The sequence below is a fragment of the Salminus brasiliensis genome, chromosome 15, assembly GCF_030463535.1.
Source record: "Salminus brasiliensis chromosome 15, fSalBra1.hap2, whole genome shotgun sequence".
NCBI lineage: Eukaryota > Metazoa > Chordata > Actinopteri > Characiformes > Bryconidae > Salminus > Salminus brasiliensis.
The window spans coordinates 29,480,341-29,500,787 of NC_132892.1; the positions used below are offsets into that span (position 1 = coordinate 29,480,341).

At 44.4% G+C, this 20,447-nt stretch overlaps 1 protein-coding gene across 2 annotated transcripts in view; it reads right to left on the reverse strand.

Moving 5' to 3' along the window:
• mast1a (microtubule associated serine/threonine kinase 1a) overlaps window positions 1–19,219 on the reverse strand; it is a 76,849-nt gene extending 57,630 nt beyond the window's left edge. Inside the window, exons 1-2 of one of the 2 annotated variants that reach the window (XM_072657903.1) lie at window positions 18,953–19,219; window positions 12,256–12,287 (exon numbers count right to left, since the gene is read on the reverse strand). In XM_072657903.1, coding sequence (XP_072514004.1) covers window positions 12,256–12,287; window positions 18,953–19,018 — 98 coding nt within the window. In that variant the 5' untranslated portion in view covers window positions 19,019–19,219. Of the gene's footprint in view, window positions 1–8,027; window positions 8,296–12,255; window positions 12,288–18,952 lie in introns of those variants that run through there. The other variant, XM_072657905.1, reaches the window with a different exon arrangement.
• Between the last annotated feature and the right edge of the window lie 1,228 nt (window positions 19,220–20,447).

Genomic DNA, 20,447 nt, shown 5'->3' on the forward strand with positions numbered 1-20,447 from the left:
AGACCCCGTCTATGGGGAGTGTGGTGACATTTGGACACCCTTGGCTATCAGTTTAACACGTCACACACAGTTCACTGAGGCCAAGTGACTCAGAACTGTGTCTCAGCCCACTGTTTCGACCACCCTGAACATCCACACTAGTGACGTAAAGGGTCCTCGTACAAATCGCACACGGTCAACAGTCAGCACGGCAGTCCCAGTCTCTGTTCAATGAGTTATGAATCGGCTAATTACAGCCGGCCGAGTATTACTGCTGGACAAAAGAGGCCTGCTGTCAAGATTAGGCTCCACTTCAACGGAAGGCCACTGGATTAATAGCTCAAGCAACTGAAGCGGAACACCAAGACAGATCACAACTTCTGGTAATTTAATTCTGGGATTAGTAATTAAACAAAAGGGTCACTCTTCATTGGTCCTTCATTCAATTTGTTAAAATGGCCTGTCAGTCTCTGGCCGGTCTGTAGTCAAAGAAACCTGCAGTTTGGTTAGTGATGTGGGTACAGCGAGAAGACATCTTCTGGGGGGTCTGTTCGTCATGACGTCTTACAGTAGCACATGTGATCTAATATGACACTACATGGACAAAAGTATTGGGACACCTGCTCATTCATAGTTTCTTCTAAAATCAAGAGCATTAAAAAATTGTTTACCTGCTTCTGTTGGAGTAACTGTCTCTACTGTCCAGGAAGAAGGCTTTCTACTAGATTCTGGAGGAGCATTGCTGTGAGCATCCAGTGACAAGAGAAAGAGTTAGTGAGGTCAGGATTTTTGATTGGGCACCAACCCACCTCATCATTCCCAACTCCCCAGCTCAAGTAGTTCCACCTCTCCACAGCTCAACGCTGGGGGGCTTTATACCCCTCTAGTCCATGCCTGGCATTAAGCATAGGGTCAACAGGTTCATGTGGATCTGCTCCAAAGAGTCCTATTCTATTGGCAGTACTTCTCTAAAGGGACTAGACAAGCTGTGTGTGTATGTGCATTGGGTGCAACTTAAAGTAGCTTAATACATTCATTACAAGGGGTGTCCACAAACATTTGGACATATAGCGGACATTGCAGCCAACTGGTCAGAGTTTCTGTCGGTAGACGCTCACTGATGACCCCTGAGTGTGGCAGGTAAATGCCGCCAGCGCTGACCTACAGCTTTAGACACTGACCTGCTACTGCGACTCTTACTGTGTCCAGCTGATTCAGGGTCAGTGGTAGACAGCACTCCTGCAGTCAGACGTGGAAGGGCAGGCAGCTAAGCTAAGCGCAGCGCCAGATTGCTGTGCGCTGTAAAGAGGCTTAGAGGAGGATGGAAGTAACACGATTACACAGCAGAAATACTCTCGTTAGCATTAGCGCTCATTCACCCCAACTCATGCTATCAAGCACCAATTCATTTCCTGGATTATTCAGCTTTGGGACATGTGATATAATAGAGATCTGCACAGTGATCCTGCCAAGCAGGCGGCAGGCCGGTAGGCCGGCAGGCAGGCAGGGGTCCGGGAGCGGAGAGGTATTCGCTGGATATTTTTATACGCTGCTCTGATTGGATGACAGACTGCTGTTGTTTTGTTTGCCATGAAAAAGCCCCATTATTTAGGAGTTACAAATTTGGACCACCCTTGGACCAGATGGATACATGGACAGTATTTGGGTGATGGAAGGTGTTCCTTATAGAGGTTAGCTGCTCCACAGTGGCACATCAGTTGCTTTGCGCCACTCACTGGAGTCATCGTTCGACTCTGGCATCAATAGCCTGTCGGGCGCCATGGCAACTTGAGATGCTACCACCCTTAGCCTGGTACCCTATTATCATGCCCTTTTGGACATCAGTCAAATGATGTCCTTTGCCCATGACCATCGTTCTGCACCCTGCTACAACTGACTGGTGTGCTCGCTTATTTATACGTGCAGGAGACACGGTCACGTCCCGGGACGAGTTCACTGCAAACCAGGGGTGGTCATAATATTCCGATATGACTGTGACAGGCAGTTCACGTCAGGGAGCTCCACCTACAAATACTCCTACCCACATGTATCATGTTTTTGACATCTAACAAAAACTTGGCAGCATCTTGTGAACGTGGCTTAAAGCTTGTCCAACCCAACATCAGTCATATGGACTGGTCAGCTGACCCACAAGTTCACACACTGGTATTTTTAGAAACGCCACAAAGCCGAACCCAAAGAAGGTGAGAGAGCGCGAGAGAGCGCGAGAGAGAATCACACCTGAGCACTTTGTGCGCCTCTCTCTCAATCATCTCATTTCTCTCTCTATATATATACAGCTCTATGTAGCGCATGTAGCTGAATGCAATGAAATCCTCACAGCACTGCTGCTCCAAAATCTAGTAGAAAGCATTCTTCCCTGTATAGTAGAGACAGTATCCAACAACAGCAGGATAAACACTTTTTAATACCCAGATACCCAGAGAGAGAGAGAGAGAGAGAGAGAGGAGTGCAGAGGCTGAAGGATGGAGAGAGAGCAGTCAGGTAGGAGGAGAGGAGAGGGAACCAGTCTCAGTTAACCTCACTCTGCTGCTTTTAAATGTAGGCCGAGACACTTCCTCAGGCATTCGCTTTCATTCTGCCTCGCCCTACCTCTCTCTATCTCTCTCTGTATGTTATTCTTTCATTCTGTATGTCACTCTCCATCCTCTATGTCACTCTCCTCTCTGTGTGTCTTTCTGTATGTCTCTATCTCTGAATGTCACTCTCCTTCTTTATGTCACTCTCCTCTCTGTGTGTCTTTCTGTATGTCTCTATCTCTGAATGTCACTCTCCTTCCTCTATGTCACTTTCCTCTCTGTGTGTCTCTATCTCTGTATGTCACTCTCCTTCCTCTATGTCACTCTCCTCTCTGTGTCTTTCTGTGTGTCTCTCTCTCTGAATGTCACTCTCCTTCCTCTATGTCACTCTCCTCTCTGTGTGCCTCTCTGTATGTATGTCTCTCTCTCTGTATGTCTCTCTCTCTGTATGTCACTCTCCTTCCTCTATGTCACTCTCCTCTCTGTATGTCTCTCTCTCTCTGTATGTCACTCTCCTTCCTCTATGTCACTCTCCTCTCTGTGTGTCTTTCTGTGTGTCTCTCTCTCTGAATGTCACTCTCCTTCCTCTATGTCACTCTCCTCTCTGTGTGCCTCTCTGTATGTCTCTCTCTCTGTATGTCTCTCTCTCTGTATGTCACTCTCCTTCCTCTATGTCACTCTCCTTTCTGTATGTCTCTATCTCTGTATGTCACTCTCCTTCCTCTATGTCACTCTCCTCTCTGTGTGCCTCTCTGTGTGTCTCTATCTCTGTATGCCACTCTCCTTCCTCTATGTCACTCTCCTCTCTGTGTGTCTTTCTGTGTGTCTCTCTCTCTGAATGTCACTCTCCTTCCTCTATGTCACTCTCCTCTCTGTGTGTCTTTCTGTATGTCTCTATCTCTGAATGTCACTCTCCTTCTTTATGTCACTCTCCTCTCTGTGTGTCTTTCTGTATGTCTCTATCTCTAAATGTCACTCTCCTTCCTCTATGCCACTCTCCTTTCTGTCTGTCTCTATCTCTGTATGTCACTCTCCTTCCTCTATGTCACTCTCCTCTCTCTGTGTCTCTCTGTATGTCTCTATCTCTGAATGTCACTCTCCTTCCTTTGTCACTCTCCTCTCTGTATGTCACTCTATCTGTATGCCACTGTTTCTTTATATGTCACTCTCCTCTCTGTGTGTCTCTCTGTATGCCTCTATCTCTGAATGTCACTCTCCTTCCTTTATGTCACTCTCCTCTCTGTGTCTTTCTGTATGTCTTTATCTCTGAATGTCACTCTTTCCTCTATGTCACTCTCCTCTCTGTGTCTCTCTGTATGTCTCTATCTCTGAATGTCACTCTCCTTCCTTTGTCACTCTCCTCTCTGTGTGTCACTCTATCTGTATGCCACTCCTTCTTTATATGTCACTCTAATCTCTCTCTCTGTATGTCACCTTCCTCTCTCTCTCTCTCTCTCTCTCTCTCTCTCTCTCTCTCTCTCTCTCACACACACACACACACACACACACACATATGCACACCTCCCAAACAAACATCAAAGATAGATCCTTCACAAACACACTCTAATCCAAACCCAACATCAAACACAGTCTTCACACACAGGCCCAAATCCAAACCTTTAAACACACACACACACATACACACACAGCCACCTCACTTACCCTGCTCATAATAATCTGTAATACAGAGGGAGGTGTATCAGAGAGAGATTAGTGCAGATTGTGTGGTTGTGGGGTTGCAGAGTGAAAGTATTATCTGTGTAAGTACATCTGTATGTGTGTGTGTGTGTATGTGTATATACGTGTATTCAATGGTGTGACCCACCATCTTTATCACCGCTCTCATCCTCTTTACCTTCATCACCATCGCAATCACATCACCGCTCTTTTCCTCTTACATTCATCATAACCATTGTAGTTAATCTTCATCATCACCATCATAATCACATCATCATTGCTCTCATCCTCTTACCTTTATTATAACCATAGTAATTACTCTTTATCATCACCATCGTAATCACATCATCACCGCTCTCATCCTCTTAGCTTCATCACCATCGTAATCACATCATCACCGCTCTTATCCTCTTTATCTTCATCATAACCATCATAATTACTCTTCATCATAACCATTGTAATCACATCATTACAGTTCCCATCCTCTTTACCTTCATCATCATCATAATCACATCATCATCATCACTCTCATCCTCTTACCTTCATCACCATCGTAATCACATCACCACTCTCACCCTCTTTATCTTCATCATAACCATCATAATTACTCTTCATTATAACCATCGTAATCACATCATTACAGTTCCTATCCTCTTTACCTTCATCATCATCATAATCACATCATCACCATTCTCATTCTCTTTACCTTCATCATCACCATTGTAATCACATCATCACTGCCCTCATTCTCTTCATCACCATTATAATCACATCATTACTGCTCTCATCCTCTTGACCTTCATCATCACCATCTTAATCACATCATCACCATTCTCATTTTCTTTACATTCGTCATCACATTGTAATCACCACTCTCATCCTCTTTACCTTCGTCATAACAACCATAATCATATCATCACCATTCTCATCCTCTTAACCTTTGTCACCACCAATCGTAATGATATCATCACTGTTCTCGTCATAACCATCGTAATCACATCACCACCCTCAGTCCTTTGATCTTTGTCATAACCATCAAAATCACACCATCACTACTCTCATCCTCTTTACCTTTATCATCACCTTTGTAATCAAATCACCTGTACTGTAGACACAGATCAAGCTCTCTCTATTTCTCTCATTTTCTCTGTCTTTAAGGATTTTATGTGCTAACACACACACACACACACACACACACACACACATACACTTTTCTACAAAGATATGCACAGACAATTAGGAACTCACACCCTCAGCCAGCATGCATGCACACACTCAAATGGAAAGTTTCCCCCTGTGCACTCGTCATATACAGGCAAGAATCCAGAGAGTATCAGTGTGTGTTTGCGTGTGTGTGTGTGTGTGTGTGTGTGTGTGTGCACTCTGACACATGGCAATATGAGAAAAAAGAGAAAGTGAATATGAGGCCACATGGGGAATAGCCAGATGACATCATAGTAAACAACAACAAAAACTTGAACTGTGCATCGACATCACAATTACAATTATCACCACATCATCACTATTATAATCCTATTTACCATCATCACAATCTTAATTACATCACCATTCTCATCACCATCACCACATCACAATCACACCACCACCATCATAATCCCATTGCCATCACCACCATCACCATTCTCATATTTTCCATTATCACCACCATTATAATCCGATCACCCATCTTATCCTATTTAATCACCATCACAACCACACAACATCATTCTCATACCATATTCATGTCAACACCACCACACCATGAGCATCATAATCTCACTACCATCATCACATCACCATCATTACCATTTTCATTCTCTTTACCACCATTACCATCATGACTACATCACCGTTTCACCATTTACCACCATAACCATCCTAATCACATTTCACAGTTCACATCCTATTTATATAGCCACTACCACCATCAATTATTGGCATTGCAATCAACACCATAATAATCATCATGACCATCATAATTGCTATCACAAATGATGCAATTCACATTAACCACTGATATCTTCGATCTCTTTACTGTTATCGAAGTAATGTCATAATCATCATCATGAAAGCACCATTGTCCTCCCAGTCCTTTTTAACATCATCGGCATGATCACCATCATCACAATACCACTGTCAACGTCCTCTGGAACATTGCCACCACACCTTCATGCTCTTTATCATCATCACCATCATTACTATCATCACAATGCCACTGTCCTCTGAAACATCATGACCATCCCAAAACCACTGTCATCTTCATCCCCTTTAACATCATCATCATCATCTCCCAATCACTATCATTACAGTCCTAACATCACCATCATTATGACCATCATTACTGTCATCACAATACCACTGTCGTCTTCATGCTCACTATCATCACCATCATCACAAAACCAGTCATCTTCATCCTCTTCACCATCATCATCATCATCATTATCACCCTGTCAAGATCGGTCCTTTTTGTCACTAACATCACCATCACCACCATCACTACAATCACAATACCACTGTCATCTTCATCCTCTTTGACGTCTTCTTCCTCACAAAGACATTGTCATCTTCATTCCCTTTGACATCATCATTGTCGCCCCGTCACCATCATTAGTCCTAACATCACCATCATTATAACCATCAAGACTGTCATCACAATACCACTTCATGCTCTTTAACATCATCATCCTCACAAAACTAGTCATCTTCATCCTCTTTACCATCATCATCATCTCCCCGTCACCATCATTACAGTCCTAGCATCACCATCATTATAACCATCATCACTGTCATCACAATACCACTTCATGCTCTTTATCATCATCATCCTCACAAAACTAGTCATCTTCATCCTCTTTACCATCATCATCACCCTGTCAAGATCATCACAAGCACCACCATCACTACAATCACAATGCCAGAGTGACAATCACTGTCCCTGTCCTCTGAAACATCACAAAACTACTGTCATCTTTATCTTTATCATCATCATCATCATCATCATCATCATCACAATGTCACTGTTAACATTCTCTATAACATTACTATCATCTTCATCACTATCATCATAAAGCCACCCGTCATCCTCTTTACCATTACAAGACTAGTCATCTTCATCCTCTTTAACATCATCATCATCACCCTGTCACCATCATTACAGTTCTAACATCGCCATCATTATAACCATCACAGTCATCACAATACCACTGTCACCATTCTCTATAACATTACCATCATCTTCATCACTATCATCATAAAGCCACCTGTCATCCTCTTTACCATCACAAAACTAGTCATCTTCATCCTCTTTAACATCATCATCACCCTGTCAAGACCATCACAGTCCTTTTTGTCACTAACATCACCATCACCACCATCACTATCATCACAATACCACTGTCACCGTCCTCTGAGACATCACAAAACTTCATCACAAAACTACCGGCATCTTCATCCTCTTTATCATCATCATCATCATCATCATCATCACAATGTCACTGTCACCATCCTCTATAACATTACCATCATCATTGTCATCACTATCATCATAATGCCACTGTCCTCTCTGTCATCCTCTTTACCATCATCACAATCATCACAATCTACATAGCCCCGTCACCATCACAGTCCTTTTTGTCACCATCAGCACCATCACTACCATCATCATCATCAGCATCTTCATCATCATCACCAAACTGTAAGCTGCACATGAATGACACTGCAATTGCATTGCAATTCTAGCTTATCAGCATCATCTGCAAAGCATGCTATGCTTCATTCATCCTCTCATCCCTCCCGTCTTTCATCCCTCAGCCCTCTCAGCCACCGCTTTACCTTTTCGTCCGGCGGAACATGTTGCTTGTGAGGCTGGCTGGCACACACTCGCGTGTACACACACACACACACACTCACACACCCACAGCGATGAGAGCGACAGCAGGAGCCGAATGTGTGAAAACACAACCGTTCCCTCTCTCCCTCTCTCTCACTCACTCTCCCTCTCTCTCTCACTCACACACACACACACACACACAGTCACAGGGAGCAGCAGGCTAGCTTGTGCCACGCCATAATGCTGGCTTCTGAACACACACACATATACACACACACTGCCCTCCACTCAAGTGTGTGTGTGTGTGTGTATGTGTGTGTGTGTGTGTGTGTGTGCACGAGTGTCAGGATGTATCCGCAAAAGAGAGAGAGAGGGAGGGAGGGAGGGATGGAGGGGGCGGATCTCAAGGGTAACGTGCCAACCCAGGAAGCGAAGACAGCAAGAGGGAAGGGGGAGCGAGAGAGGGAGAGAGGTAGAGGAGAGAGAGAGAGGGAGGGAGGGGATTATAGGAGGGATGTCAGCGTGTGTGAATGTGTGTATGTGTGTGTGTATTTGTATACATACTGTGTGTGTGTGTGGGGGGGGGGGGGTATGGGTGTAAATGTTTCCTTGTGTAAATGTGCATATGTGTGTGTGTGTGTTTGCATATGTTGTGTATACATATAGTGTTTATGTGAGTGTTTATGTGTAGGGGTTTACAGGGGTTGTGCATGTGTGTGGGTTGTATATGACGGGGGAGGGTGTGTGTGTGTGTGTGTGTGTGTGTGTGCCCATAAAAGCCTATCAGAGCTCAGAGCTTGGGGCGGTGGCAGTGGTAATGGGAATGTGAATGTCTCAAGGGAAGAATGAAAAAAGAAAATAGAAATTGAGAGAGAGAGGAAGAGAGAATGAGAGAGAGAGAGAGAGAGAGGGGGGGGGGGGGGGGGGCAGGTTGATGTCCTACACAACCTTCCTGGGTGTGGTTCCAGTCTTGGACGACCAAATCTGATTAGTTGTTTGAACTCCAATAATAAACTCTGGCACAATTCAGTTCAATTCAGTTTGGTTCAGTTTGGTTCAGTTTGGTTCACATCAGTTAAATTAGGTTCAGTAAAATCCAGTTCAGTTTAGTGCAATCCAGTTCTCTTTTTAGTTTAATTAAATTCAGACCAGTTAACATTCAATCAGTTAAATAAAGTTCAATTTAGTTCAGTTCAAATAAGTTCAATTCAGTTTATTTCATTTCACTTCAACTTGATTTAATTACAGTTCCGTTTATTGTTCAGTTTAGTGTAGTTTGGTTACTTCGGTAAAATTTCGTTCTGTTCATCTTATTTAGTTTAGTTAAGTTAAATTTAGTTTAATATAATAGTTCAGTTCAATTCAATCCATTTCGTTTTAATTTGGTTCACTTCAGTTCAATCCAGTTCAGTTCAATTCGATCCACTTCAAATGGATTTAATTGAACTCAATTCTGTTTATTTAAATGCAGTTCAGTTCACTTTTATATAATACGGTTCCATTCAATTCAGTTCAGTTTCATTTGATTTAGTTTATTTCAATTCAGTTCAGTAAAATTCAATTCAGTTCATTTCTCTTTCCTTCTGCCTCCTTCTCTTTATGCCTTTCTCTCTATGCAACCAAAATAACCAAATAACTAAAAAAAGACAGACAGCGGACACACACACATACACGCAAGGACACACACACACACATGCACTAACATCCTGAAGAACCCATAGAATAGGAGACATTACTCATGAGATTGGAGTCATACACTAGGACACACACACACACACGTCCTGCTAAATCCATAGACTAGAAGACATTACTTGTGATATTGGACTAGGACACTATAACACACACACATACACACACACACACACACACACACACACACATGCACATGCACTAACATCCTGAAGAACCCATAGAATACGAGACATTACTCATGAGATTGGAGTCATACACTAGGACACACACACACACACACACACGTCCTGCTAAATCCATAGACTAGAAGACATTACTTGTGATATTGGACTAGGACACTATAACACACACACACACACACACACACACACAAGCGTATACAGACAGATGTGTTCTGACAGAGGTTGAACGGCAGCAGTTTTAATAATGAATGTCAGTGTGATGCGGACGGCGGAAATGGGATGCAAAATGAATGAGTGGGCGGAGTTAAGGAGATCCGGGATCAGGAGAGATAATAATATGCCTATGACCACATACAGCACAAAGGCTGTGTGTGTGTGTTTGTGTGTGTGTGTTTGTGTGTTCAGAATAATTTCTTTCTTGTCTCTAAATGTGTCAGGCTTATGTATTGACACTGTCTCGCAAAAATGTTGAAAATCTATGTTTTAGATATATCTTTATATATACTCTCAGCATGGACAAAAGTATTGGGACACCTGCTGATTTGTAGCTTCTTCTAAAATCAAGGGTATTAAAAACAAGTTTGTCCTGCTTTTGTTGGAGTAACTGTCTCTTCTGTCCAGAAGAAGGCTTTTTTCTAGCTTCTAAAACATTGCTGTGAGGATTTGATTGCATTTAGCTACAAGAGCAGTGTTAGTGAGTTCAGGATGTAAGGTGGGGTGGATGATCTTCACCCTACCTTACCCCAAACCAACTCCCCAACTCGTCCCAAAAGTATTGGATGGAGCACCAACCATCATTCCAGAGAACAGTTAGTTCCACAGCTCCACAGCTCAATGCTGGGGGGCTTTATACCCCTCTAGCTCACACCGTGCCAATAGGTTCAAGTACATCTGCTCCAGAGAGTCCTATTCTATTGGCAGCACTTCTGTACAGGGACTAAACAGGCTGTGTGTGTGTGTACATGTGGGAGAGATCTGGGTGAAAGGTCTGTAATGTAAACAAACAGTAACAGCCAATAACACGAGCCTTTCACTGATCCACTACATTAAAGCCCCAGCTTGTCTAATTTCAGAGTCCTCCTGAAGGGTCTATTCACCGCACACACATGAAAGGTGCAGCGAGACAGGACTATGTGTGTGTGTGTGTGTGTGAAATGCTCCTGCTTTTCTGAAGAGAGGCTTTTAGCAGGTACCTGCATATTGCCAGTAATAGATCAAACCACAGGCTGCTGCACGCTGCCAAATATTAACAAAGTCCAGAACTAACCTCACTGGACGTTGTTTTTTTCATCATGATCCAGAAGTCATGTTAATAAATGCAGTTATGTAATAACTAAAAGTTTGGGAGAAGGACCACACCCAAACACCTCCTCTCCCCTGTCGTGACAAAATTTCGCACCCCACAACCACAGAAAGTTTATCCTTCTCTTAACTGTCGTTCTACTAGATTTTGGAGAAGCATTGCTGTGAAGATTTGATTGTATTCAGCGACAGTGAATAGTGAGGTCAGGGTGGTTGGATGATCACCACTCCAGCTCATCCCAATCCATTGGATGGAGCACCATCATTCCAAAGAACACAGTTAGTTCCACTGCTCCACAGCTCAGTGCTGGGGGGCTTTATACCCCTCTAGCCCACACCTGGCATGAGGCAGCATGGTGCCCTGACCACCAGGCAGTCTGCTGGTGTGACACCGCAGGGGTAGAAGTGCTGCTGACTCTCTGGACCTACAGATGGAGGATGTTGGGCTTGCCTACTGGTGTTCAGCACCACGGACAGCTCCCCTCTACAGTATCTGGCTATACATCTTGCTCTCAGTTCCGATCCTGAGGCGCTCAGGCCACTGCACATTTTTGGGTTTTCCTCTTTCAGCTCCATTATCGATACGGTCATACTTTTATAAAGAAGCCTTTAAAGGAAGGCTCCTGAGCAGGACTTTTGTTGCAACTGAATCGTTTGAGCCCAACGAACATCTAATGACATCTAATGATGTCCTAAACTACACTCTTCAGATGGTTCTTCGAGTGATGCCATAGAGGCTCCTTAAGGAACCATGCCTGTCGAGAACTGTAGAGATGTGTTAGTGTGAAGAACCTTTACATGAAATGAAGGTCCTTTAGATCTTCAAACGGTTCTTCACACTCAGTCCTTCACCTTTCCAAGAGTGTAGTCTCGATGTCTTAACCCCTTAAAAGTCCAGGAGGCTCTGGCCATTCTCCCTTCGCAATTTCCAAGGTTAGGAATAACGCTTAGACAGCTGCGCCACCTTGTGTATGCCCCCAGGTTACAAAGGTTGGTTACCACATCAGTGGGAAAGAAAGGTAAGGACAGAGTCACATATTTGGTGACACAGTACCTGCTGCTCTTCCGCGGTAATGGAAGATCCTTCTGGAAGAGAGAGAGAGAGAGAGAGAGAGAGAAATATCATTATCCATTTAAAACAATACAACCAATCATTGTTCAATAACAGTCTTCTTACAGACATGAACGACTGCCATCAAATAAAAAAGAACAATCTTTTCAGAGAGGGATTTTCATTAGGTGCCATAAACGCTCAGGGGGGAGGGGGTGGTGGTATTAGGCAGCACTTAGGGGAGGGAGGGCAACCCCCAAATCATTACGGAGACCTCTTAAAGAGAGAGAAAGCAAGAGGGAGAGAGGCTATAGCTACATCCTGAATGCCTCTCTGCACACAGTGCTGTACAGACAGGCCTCTTTTGACGCCCCCTGCTGGACGCCTTGCAGTAAGGACCGGCGTCGTGGGACAATGACCTCACCTGCAGTGACTCACTTTGATGACATCGTGCGTGACACAGGGCTTTCCTGCCAGCTCGGCTGGCGCCACCGAGCAGCTAATGGAGGATTAAGTGGGCAAATGGTCTCTGTGGTCGCCCCCTATGTGTGTATGTGTGCAACACACACACACACACAAACATACACTACAGATGCACACACACACTACAGCAGCGGAAATAGCTCTCCACAGCTGCCACCCTGGAGCTCCTGAAATCTGCCGTGCCTGTCTGCCTTGCCTTGAAGGCACCCGCAGTGCTAAAGGTTTTGAGGGATTATTATACCCTATGTGGCCAAAAGTTTTGGGACACCTGCTCATCCATTGTTTCTTCTGAAATCAAGGGTTTTTAAAAACAAGGGTGGAGTAACTGTCTCTACTGACCAAGAAAGAAAGGTTTCTACTAGATATTGGAGGAGCATTGCTGTGAGGATTTGATTGCATTCAGCGACAAGAGCAGCATTAGTGAGGTCAGAGTGTTGGATGACGATCACCACCCCACCTCATCATCCCCAACTCCCAGACTCATCCCAATAGCATTGGATGGAGCATCATCCATCATTTTGGAGAACACAGCAGTTCCACTGCTCCACAGCTCAATACTGGGGGTCTTTATGCCCATCTTAGCCCACACCTGGTATTAGGCAGAATGGTGTCAATAGGTTTATGTTTATCTGCTCCAAAGAGTTCTATTCTATTGGCAGCACTTCTCTTCAGGGACTAGACAAGCTGTATATGTGTGTGTGTGTGTGTATGGTTGTGGGCATTTGCACATCTGCGTCAGCAATTGGTGCAAATGAAAGTAGCCGAATGCATTCATTAGGGCGATAGGGCGTCCACAAACTTTTGAACATGCCGTGTATTGTTCAAAAGGTAGCATGACGGACAAAATACTGCTACATTTAATTAAAGAGAGCGTCTGCAGATGACTGCTAATCAATCGCTTGATTTCAGGATCAGGTTAATTCCTACATTTTTAATGACTGGTTCCTCAAAGGCTGATCCAGAATCAGCACTGCTGCTCTGAGCTGCTCTGCAGATGCTGCAACGACTGCTCTTATTTATTGAGCATTCTCTGACAAGCCTGGTAATAATGCAGTGCCTCTGCGTCCTCTTTGACTATAAACGAGTCTCTGCCCAGAGATAAAACTAGGCCAGCTGGAGCGGGCTTTCATCTACTGCTCTTGCACTCTTATGGGAAAGCGGGGCTTTGACCGATCTCGGTCAGTTTAGTCTGATCTAGTCTAGTCCAGTCTGACCTAGTCCAGTCCAGGGATATTTTGGGAGATCCTTATATACATAGGCAACTGCGGGATGGTAAAGGATGATGAAGAAGAGGAGTTTAAGGAGGGGGTCACCATTCACTCCCCAGCTGATGCAGCCCAGTTAACCTGGTCTGCAAAGAACCTGCCTGACCCCCAACACCCCTTTTAATGAATGCATCCAGCTACTTTAAGCTGCACCCATTGCTGACACAGATGTGCAAATGCACACACACACACACACACACACAGCTTGTCTAGCCCCTATAGAGAAATACTGCTAATAGAACAGGACTCTCTGGAGCAGATAAACATGAGTCTATTGGCATCATGCTGCCTAATAATGCCAGGCGAGGGCTAGAGGGGTATAAAGACCCCCAGCAGTGGAACTAACTGTGTTCATTGGAATGATGGTGGTGCTCCACCCATCCAGGGGTGGTGATCATCCAACATCCTGGCCTTACAAATCATGCAGTGCAATCAAATCCTCACAGCAATGCTCCTCCAGAATCTAGTAGGATAGGCAGTATAAGCAGGATAGACTCTTTTTAATGCCCTTGATTGACAGGCTGGTTTTGTGATGTCACAAAACTCATTTGCATATATCTGTATATTCTGCCTTCACTAGTTTAGCCCTGACCATTCATGCTGAAGCTATATGGAGCCTTTTCAGGCCGGTCTGCTTTTTGAATGGGACGCGATACAGAGCAGCCAATCAGAACAGAGCTCATTTGCATGTACCAGTCTTAAAGGCACAGTGTGTATAAAGAGGTTGGCGAGATTGACAGTTGCTCATGTAAAAGGACTGTGGAAGGCATGGACAACGCAACGTCTGTCAGACGTCAAGTCACCACAGGTTCGAGCGCCTCTGCTGGCCGGTTGCGGTATGACGTGTAGCTCCGCCCATCCCCATATGTTTCAATGACAGCCCATTTTCCACCTCATTTTTCTCCCCTGAACTGGCCTTCCATCTCCAGTGTCTCCAAATTCCAACAGGCAGTCTGAGACACGCTCCGTCTGGAAGAAGGGGGCGTGTCTAGCCAAAGTAGACAGTAGACAGTCGGACCCACAGCTGAGCTCAGATCAGTGCAGGTATATGAAGCAAAAGGTAAACAGAGACAGTATCGACGAGTGCTGAACTCATTCACCCTGTAAGACTAGCCGAGGGCAGCACACCGACTCCAACACACACTAATGAATTAGCACTGGCATCACGCCCACTAAGGAGAAGGGGTGTGTGTGTGTACTTGTTTATGGAAGAATAAAATGAGGGATAAGGAAGAGACAGTAAAGTAGACGTCTGGCTGCCAAAGCGGGTTGCCACTCACCAGCTGACCACAGAGGAAATGTGTGACTGAGCAGGTCTACGGTTTCATACACCTACACCGAATGGACAAAAGTATTTGGACGCCTGATCGTTCATTGCTTCTTCTGAAATCAAGGGTATTACAAAAAGGGTTATCCAGCTTTTGTTGGAGTAGCTGTCGATACTGTGCAGAGCAGAAGGCTTTCTAGTAGATTTTCAGATGCATTGCTGTGAGGATTTGATTGCATTCAGCCACAAGGGCAGCGTTAGCGAGGTCAGGATGTTGGACGATCACCACCCCACCTTATAATCCTTAACTACCCAACTCATCCCAAATTTGCAGATGCAGCACCATCTACCATTCCACCGCTCAATGCCGGGGGGCTTTATACCCCTCTAGCCCAAGCCTGGCATTATTAGGCAGCATGGCGCCAACATGTTTATGTTCATCTTCTACAGAGAGTCCTATTCTATTGGCAGTACTTCTCTACAGGGACTAGACAAGCTGTGTGTGTGCATTTGCATATCTGTGTCAGCAATGGGTGCAACTTTAAGTGTCTGAATGCATTTATTAGAAGGGGTGTCCACAAATATTTGGACATGCAGTGCATATGGAGGTTTACAGCATACATGTATGGTGGTTTGTAAAGGTTCTATGTAGAACCACATACAAAGGCTTTTATACCGGTCTGAAGAACCCTTTAACCAGCGTTCTGTGTGGTCATGGTTCGATTTAGAACCACTGCAGTTACTAGAGAACCATTGAGGAACCTCTTATACAGTGCAGTGTACTGTATATCCAAATGAAAGGCTCTGTAATAACATGGAGCGCACGAGCGTGCAGCCACTATAATGATGCAGAGATCAGAGCAGTGCAGCCACAGGGGGCTGTGCATGCTTTTAATGCAGCCACACACACACACACACACACACACACACACACAAACACACACACACACACAGGAGTAATCGTTAAAGTGCCTTTCCACAATGCCTTTGTCTCAGAAGTTGCGCCAAACGCTCCGACAGACTGTTCAAAACACACTGCAGAAAACAACTTTCCTGGACTGTGATCAGCTACAAACTGGCACATGACAAACACACACACACACACACGCACACACAAACACACACACACACAGCCACAGCTTCATTGCCATTCTGGGGGCGCTAACACACAAGAGTGTTTCTTGGCAGAAGGCCCTTCTACAAGGAAGACGTTTCTGGTGCAGGATGTGTCCAGTGTGTGGGGTACACCCCTCAGCAATCTGGAGATCCCAGCACTCCAGTGCTGGCCTGGCAACCCACTATACCAAACAGACAAAAGTATTTGGACACCTGCTTATTCATTGTTTCTTATGAAATCAAGGGTACTAAAAAGAGTCTATCCTGCTTTTGTTGGAGGAACTGTGTCTACTGTCCAGGGAAGAAGAAAGGCTTTCTACTAGATTTTGGAGGAGGCTTGCTGTGAGGATATGATTGCATTCAGCAACAAGAGGGTTAGTGAGGTCAAGATGTTGAACCTCATCCAAAACCAACTCCCCAACTCATCCCAAAAGTACACCACCCATCAGTCTGGGGAACACCGTTCATACACTACGCCACAGCTCAATGCTGGTGGGCTTTATACCCCTTTAGCCCATCATGGTGCCGACAGGTTCATGTTTATCTGTTGGCAGGACTTCTCTACAGGGACTAGACAAGCTGTGTATGTGTGCATTTGCACATCTGTATCAGCAATGGGTGCAACTTAAGGTAGCTAAATGCATTCATTAGAAAGGGTGTCCACAAACATTTGGACGTATAGTCAACATCCACAAAACAACACTTCAGTCCACATGCTTCTCTACCTTCTGGATCTCTCCAAGCTTGTCCAGAAATGCATGTGTACAGCTGTCCATGAGGGGGAGCTCTAAGCATTTGTATTGACAGCAGTGGAGTAAAATTTCATTACACTCCACACCTTTAGGGGTAGCCCTTGCAGTATCAAAATTGAGAATTTTGAGAATTTTAGTAGTATTGGTACCGACTACACGAAACAATGGTATTGTGACATCCCTAGTTAGCCATGTGGTTCCTCTATGGCATCGCTCAAAGAACCCTTTAGCATCTTTATTTTTAGCCTGGCCTAGAAGAGGTCTTCAGGTCGTGCTAGGATTCTCAGCCTCTGTGACCTCTCAAACGCCGACCCTGAAGTTTGTTCAATGAGCCACCTTCCCACCTGCTTCCTGCCTCCCAGCTACACTGTTAGCACAGTGCTAACCGGTGGCTATAATTGTCCATGGCTTGTTAGCTGCGTTAGCCTCGCAGCTCCAGTGCAAAACTAAAGAAACGAGCTTCAGACAGCAGACATGAAGCGGCTGGTCGACTACATGCTTTAATCAGAAATGCTACTTTAGGTTAGAGAAGCGGGGTATAGAGAGAGTGCGCGCGAGAGAGTGTGCGCGAGAGAGAGAGTGCGCGAGAGAGAGTGCGCGAGACTGTCTGGTTATTTATTTTCTAAAGCTTGGCATCTTAAGTGCTGTGGTCTGTAAATGCTGAAATGGATTTTACAGAAGGCTTCTGGTGCAACATCAATCAATATGTTCTGCAGTAGTTATCCACACAACACACACACACACACACAACACACACACACACACACACGTCTGCTGCACTCTAGCACCAGAACAGGGGCAGGTTTTACGTTTGTTTGCATTGTTTTTTTTTCAGCAGTATCAGTGTGTGTAACGCTAGTCAATGTAGCAGAAAGTATGGAGAAACTCACACACACACACACACACACACACACAGGTTTTGCCCAACAGTGATTTCCTCACATAACAATAAGCCAAAACTTTTTGCATCATTTTTTTTAAGAAAAGCTAATTGTAACAAACTAGCAAAAACAAATGAACTGAAATTTAGTCATTATAAGCATAAACTTGTTGTGTAAACAAGCAAACAAACAAAGATGTAATTGAAAATGCAAGTTTATTGGACAAACAAACAAACAAGATATTATAAGAATAAGCTTGCTGGATAATCAAGCAAGCAAACAAGCAAACATACAGGTCATTGAAGGCGTACGTTTATTGGATAAACAAGCAAACAAACAAACAAATAAAAGCAACTGGAAGCATAGAGTTACTGGACAAACCAGAAAACAAGCAAACAAACAAGCAAACAAACAATAAGTGGAAATATACTGGCATAAAAAGCTAATTAACAGCAACAGCCATGAGAAGCATAAGCTTATTTGTGCAGGCCAGCAAACAAACAAACAAACAAACAAACAAACAAACAACAGTTGTGGGAAGCATAATATATCTGCATAAACCCTTAAACAAATAGTAAACAAGTAAACAAACGAAAGCTATTGAAAGCAAACAACAGCAATGTCAAGTGTAGACTAACTGCCTTAAAATAGCAAACATACCAACAGGGAAATAAACAAGTAAACAAATGTGTAAACAACAGTCACTGGAGCCGTTAGGTTATGGGTGTAAGTGAGTAAACAAACAACAAATAAACGTAAATATGCATGCGCACAATTACTCGCACAAACAAGTAAACAAATACACAAACAAACATGCAGTGGTTAGGAGTGTGAGCTTATCAGCGCGAGCGAGCAGAGTAAGTAAAACAACCGTGTGTGTGTGTGTGTGTGTGTGTGTGTGTGTGTGTGTGTGTGTGTGTGATGTGTCCTGCTCACCTGCATCCTTCCCCTCCTCTGGAGTATCCCGCTCTCCTCCTGCGCCTCGCGCGCTCTCTCCGTCATCCCCGCACCCGCACCCAAAACCAACCGGCATCAGCACGTGCTACAGCGGAGAGCGCGAGGCAGCCGCGTGCCTTAATCTTCAGCCTCAGTGAGGAAGACCCTCCTCTTCCTCCTCTGTCTGACTGACTGTCTTAATGAAAGCAGGATAAGCACGACGCGAGGGGCTCGAGCTTTTCCTCCCTCGTGGCACGCGCTACGGCATCCTCCCTATACTCCCCCCCCACACACACACACACACACACACACACGCACACACACACGCACGCGCGGTGGAGGTCGCTCTTACGTGGACTGTGGGATGTAGCAGTATGTATGTGTATGAATGAATGGAGCGTGTGGGAGGGGGCTACTACATAGTATGACACACACACACACACACACACACACAGAGAGCGATGCTGTTTAACCCCTTAGGTTCCAAACAGTGGGTTTTGACCAACTGGCTTTAAAGCAACATTATTCTGAAACTCTCAGCTTGTCCAGAAATGCATGTGTACACCCGTCCATGATGGTCAGCTCAAAGCGTGGCTTGTATTTACAGCAGTGGAGTAAAAGTGAATTACACTCCACACCTGTAGGGGGAGCCCAGGAGCAAAAACAAAAAAAAACAAACATTCTCACATATTGATGCTTTAAAGTTTAGGTCAGTGGCTTTGATGTTGGTGCTGCTGCAATTGCTAATGCAGTTGTCTTACCCTCAGCACTATCACCTTGCTATCTGGGTAGAAACCAATGGTACCTGAATGAAAGGGGGCTTTTTTCAGAGAATATGACCTTATTAAATGATTGACAGGTAGAGGTCAGTAGTCTGATTTTAGGCATTTTAAGTGGTAATAAATGTGGAAGGGTTGTAAGTTTCTATTAATTATAGTTAATACATTATATTATATTATATTTAAAGATATTTCTTGAGGTGTGTGAGTTTAGTTAGATTACCTCTCTATTACCTCTCAGTGTTGTTCACGTGAAGATCAGACCTCCAGATGTTTGACTGATGTTTTGATGTTCAGTAAACCTACCCTGTATGCTAGGAGACAAACCTCTACGCCATCAAAGATGGATATATACACTCCATATATACATATATTTATATGGATTTTACTGTCCACTATACCGTATATACTCTACTACTACTGTAGCCCACTGTCACGGTCATCACCTCCACACCACCTCAATGGAGCTACAGGGGTTTCCAATATAGTGGCCACTGGGCCGTCTTCTCCACACGTCAGCCCACGTCCCTTCTCAAATTTCACCGCAGACTATATTTACGTTGGTTATTGTATCTGCTAATGCTTTACCCCTCACAATCACACCATAGGGTGTTATTTATGTGATACCCCACACACACACACCCACACACACAGGGGACTCGAGTGTAATCAGCCATACACACACATGAGTTGCACCCACAAGGCATCTGCAGTTC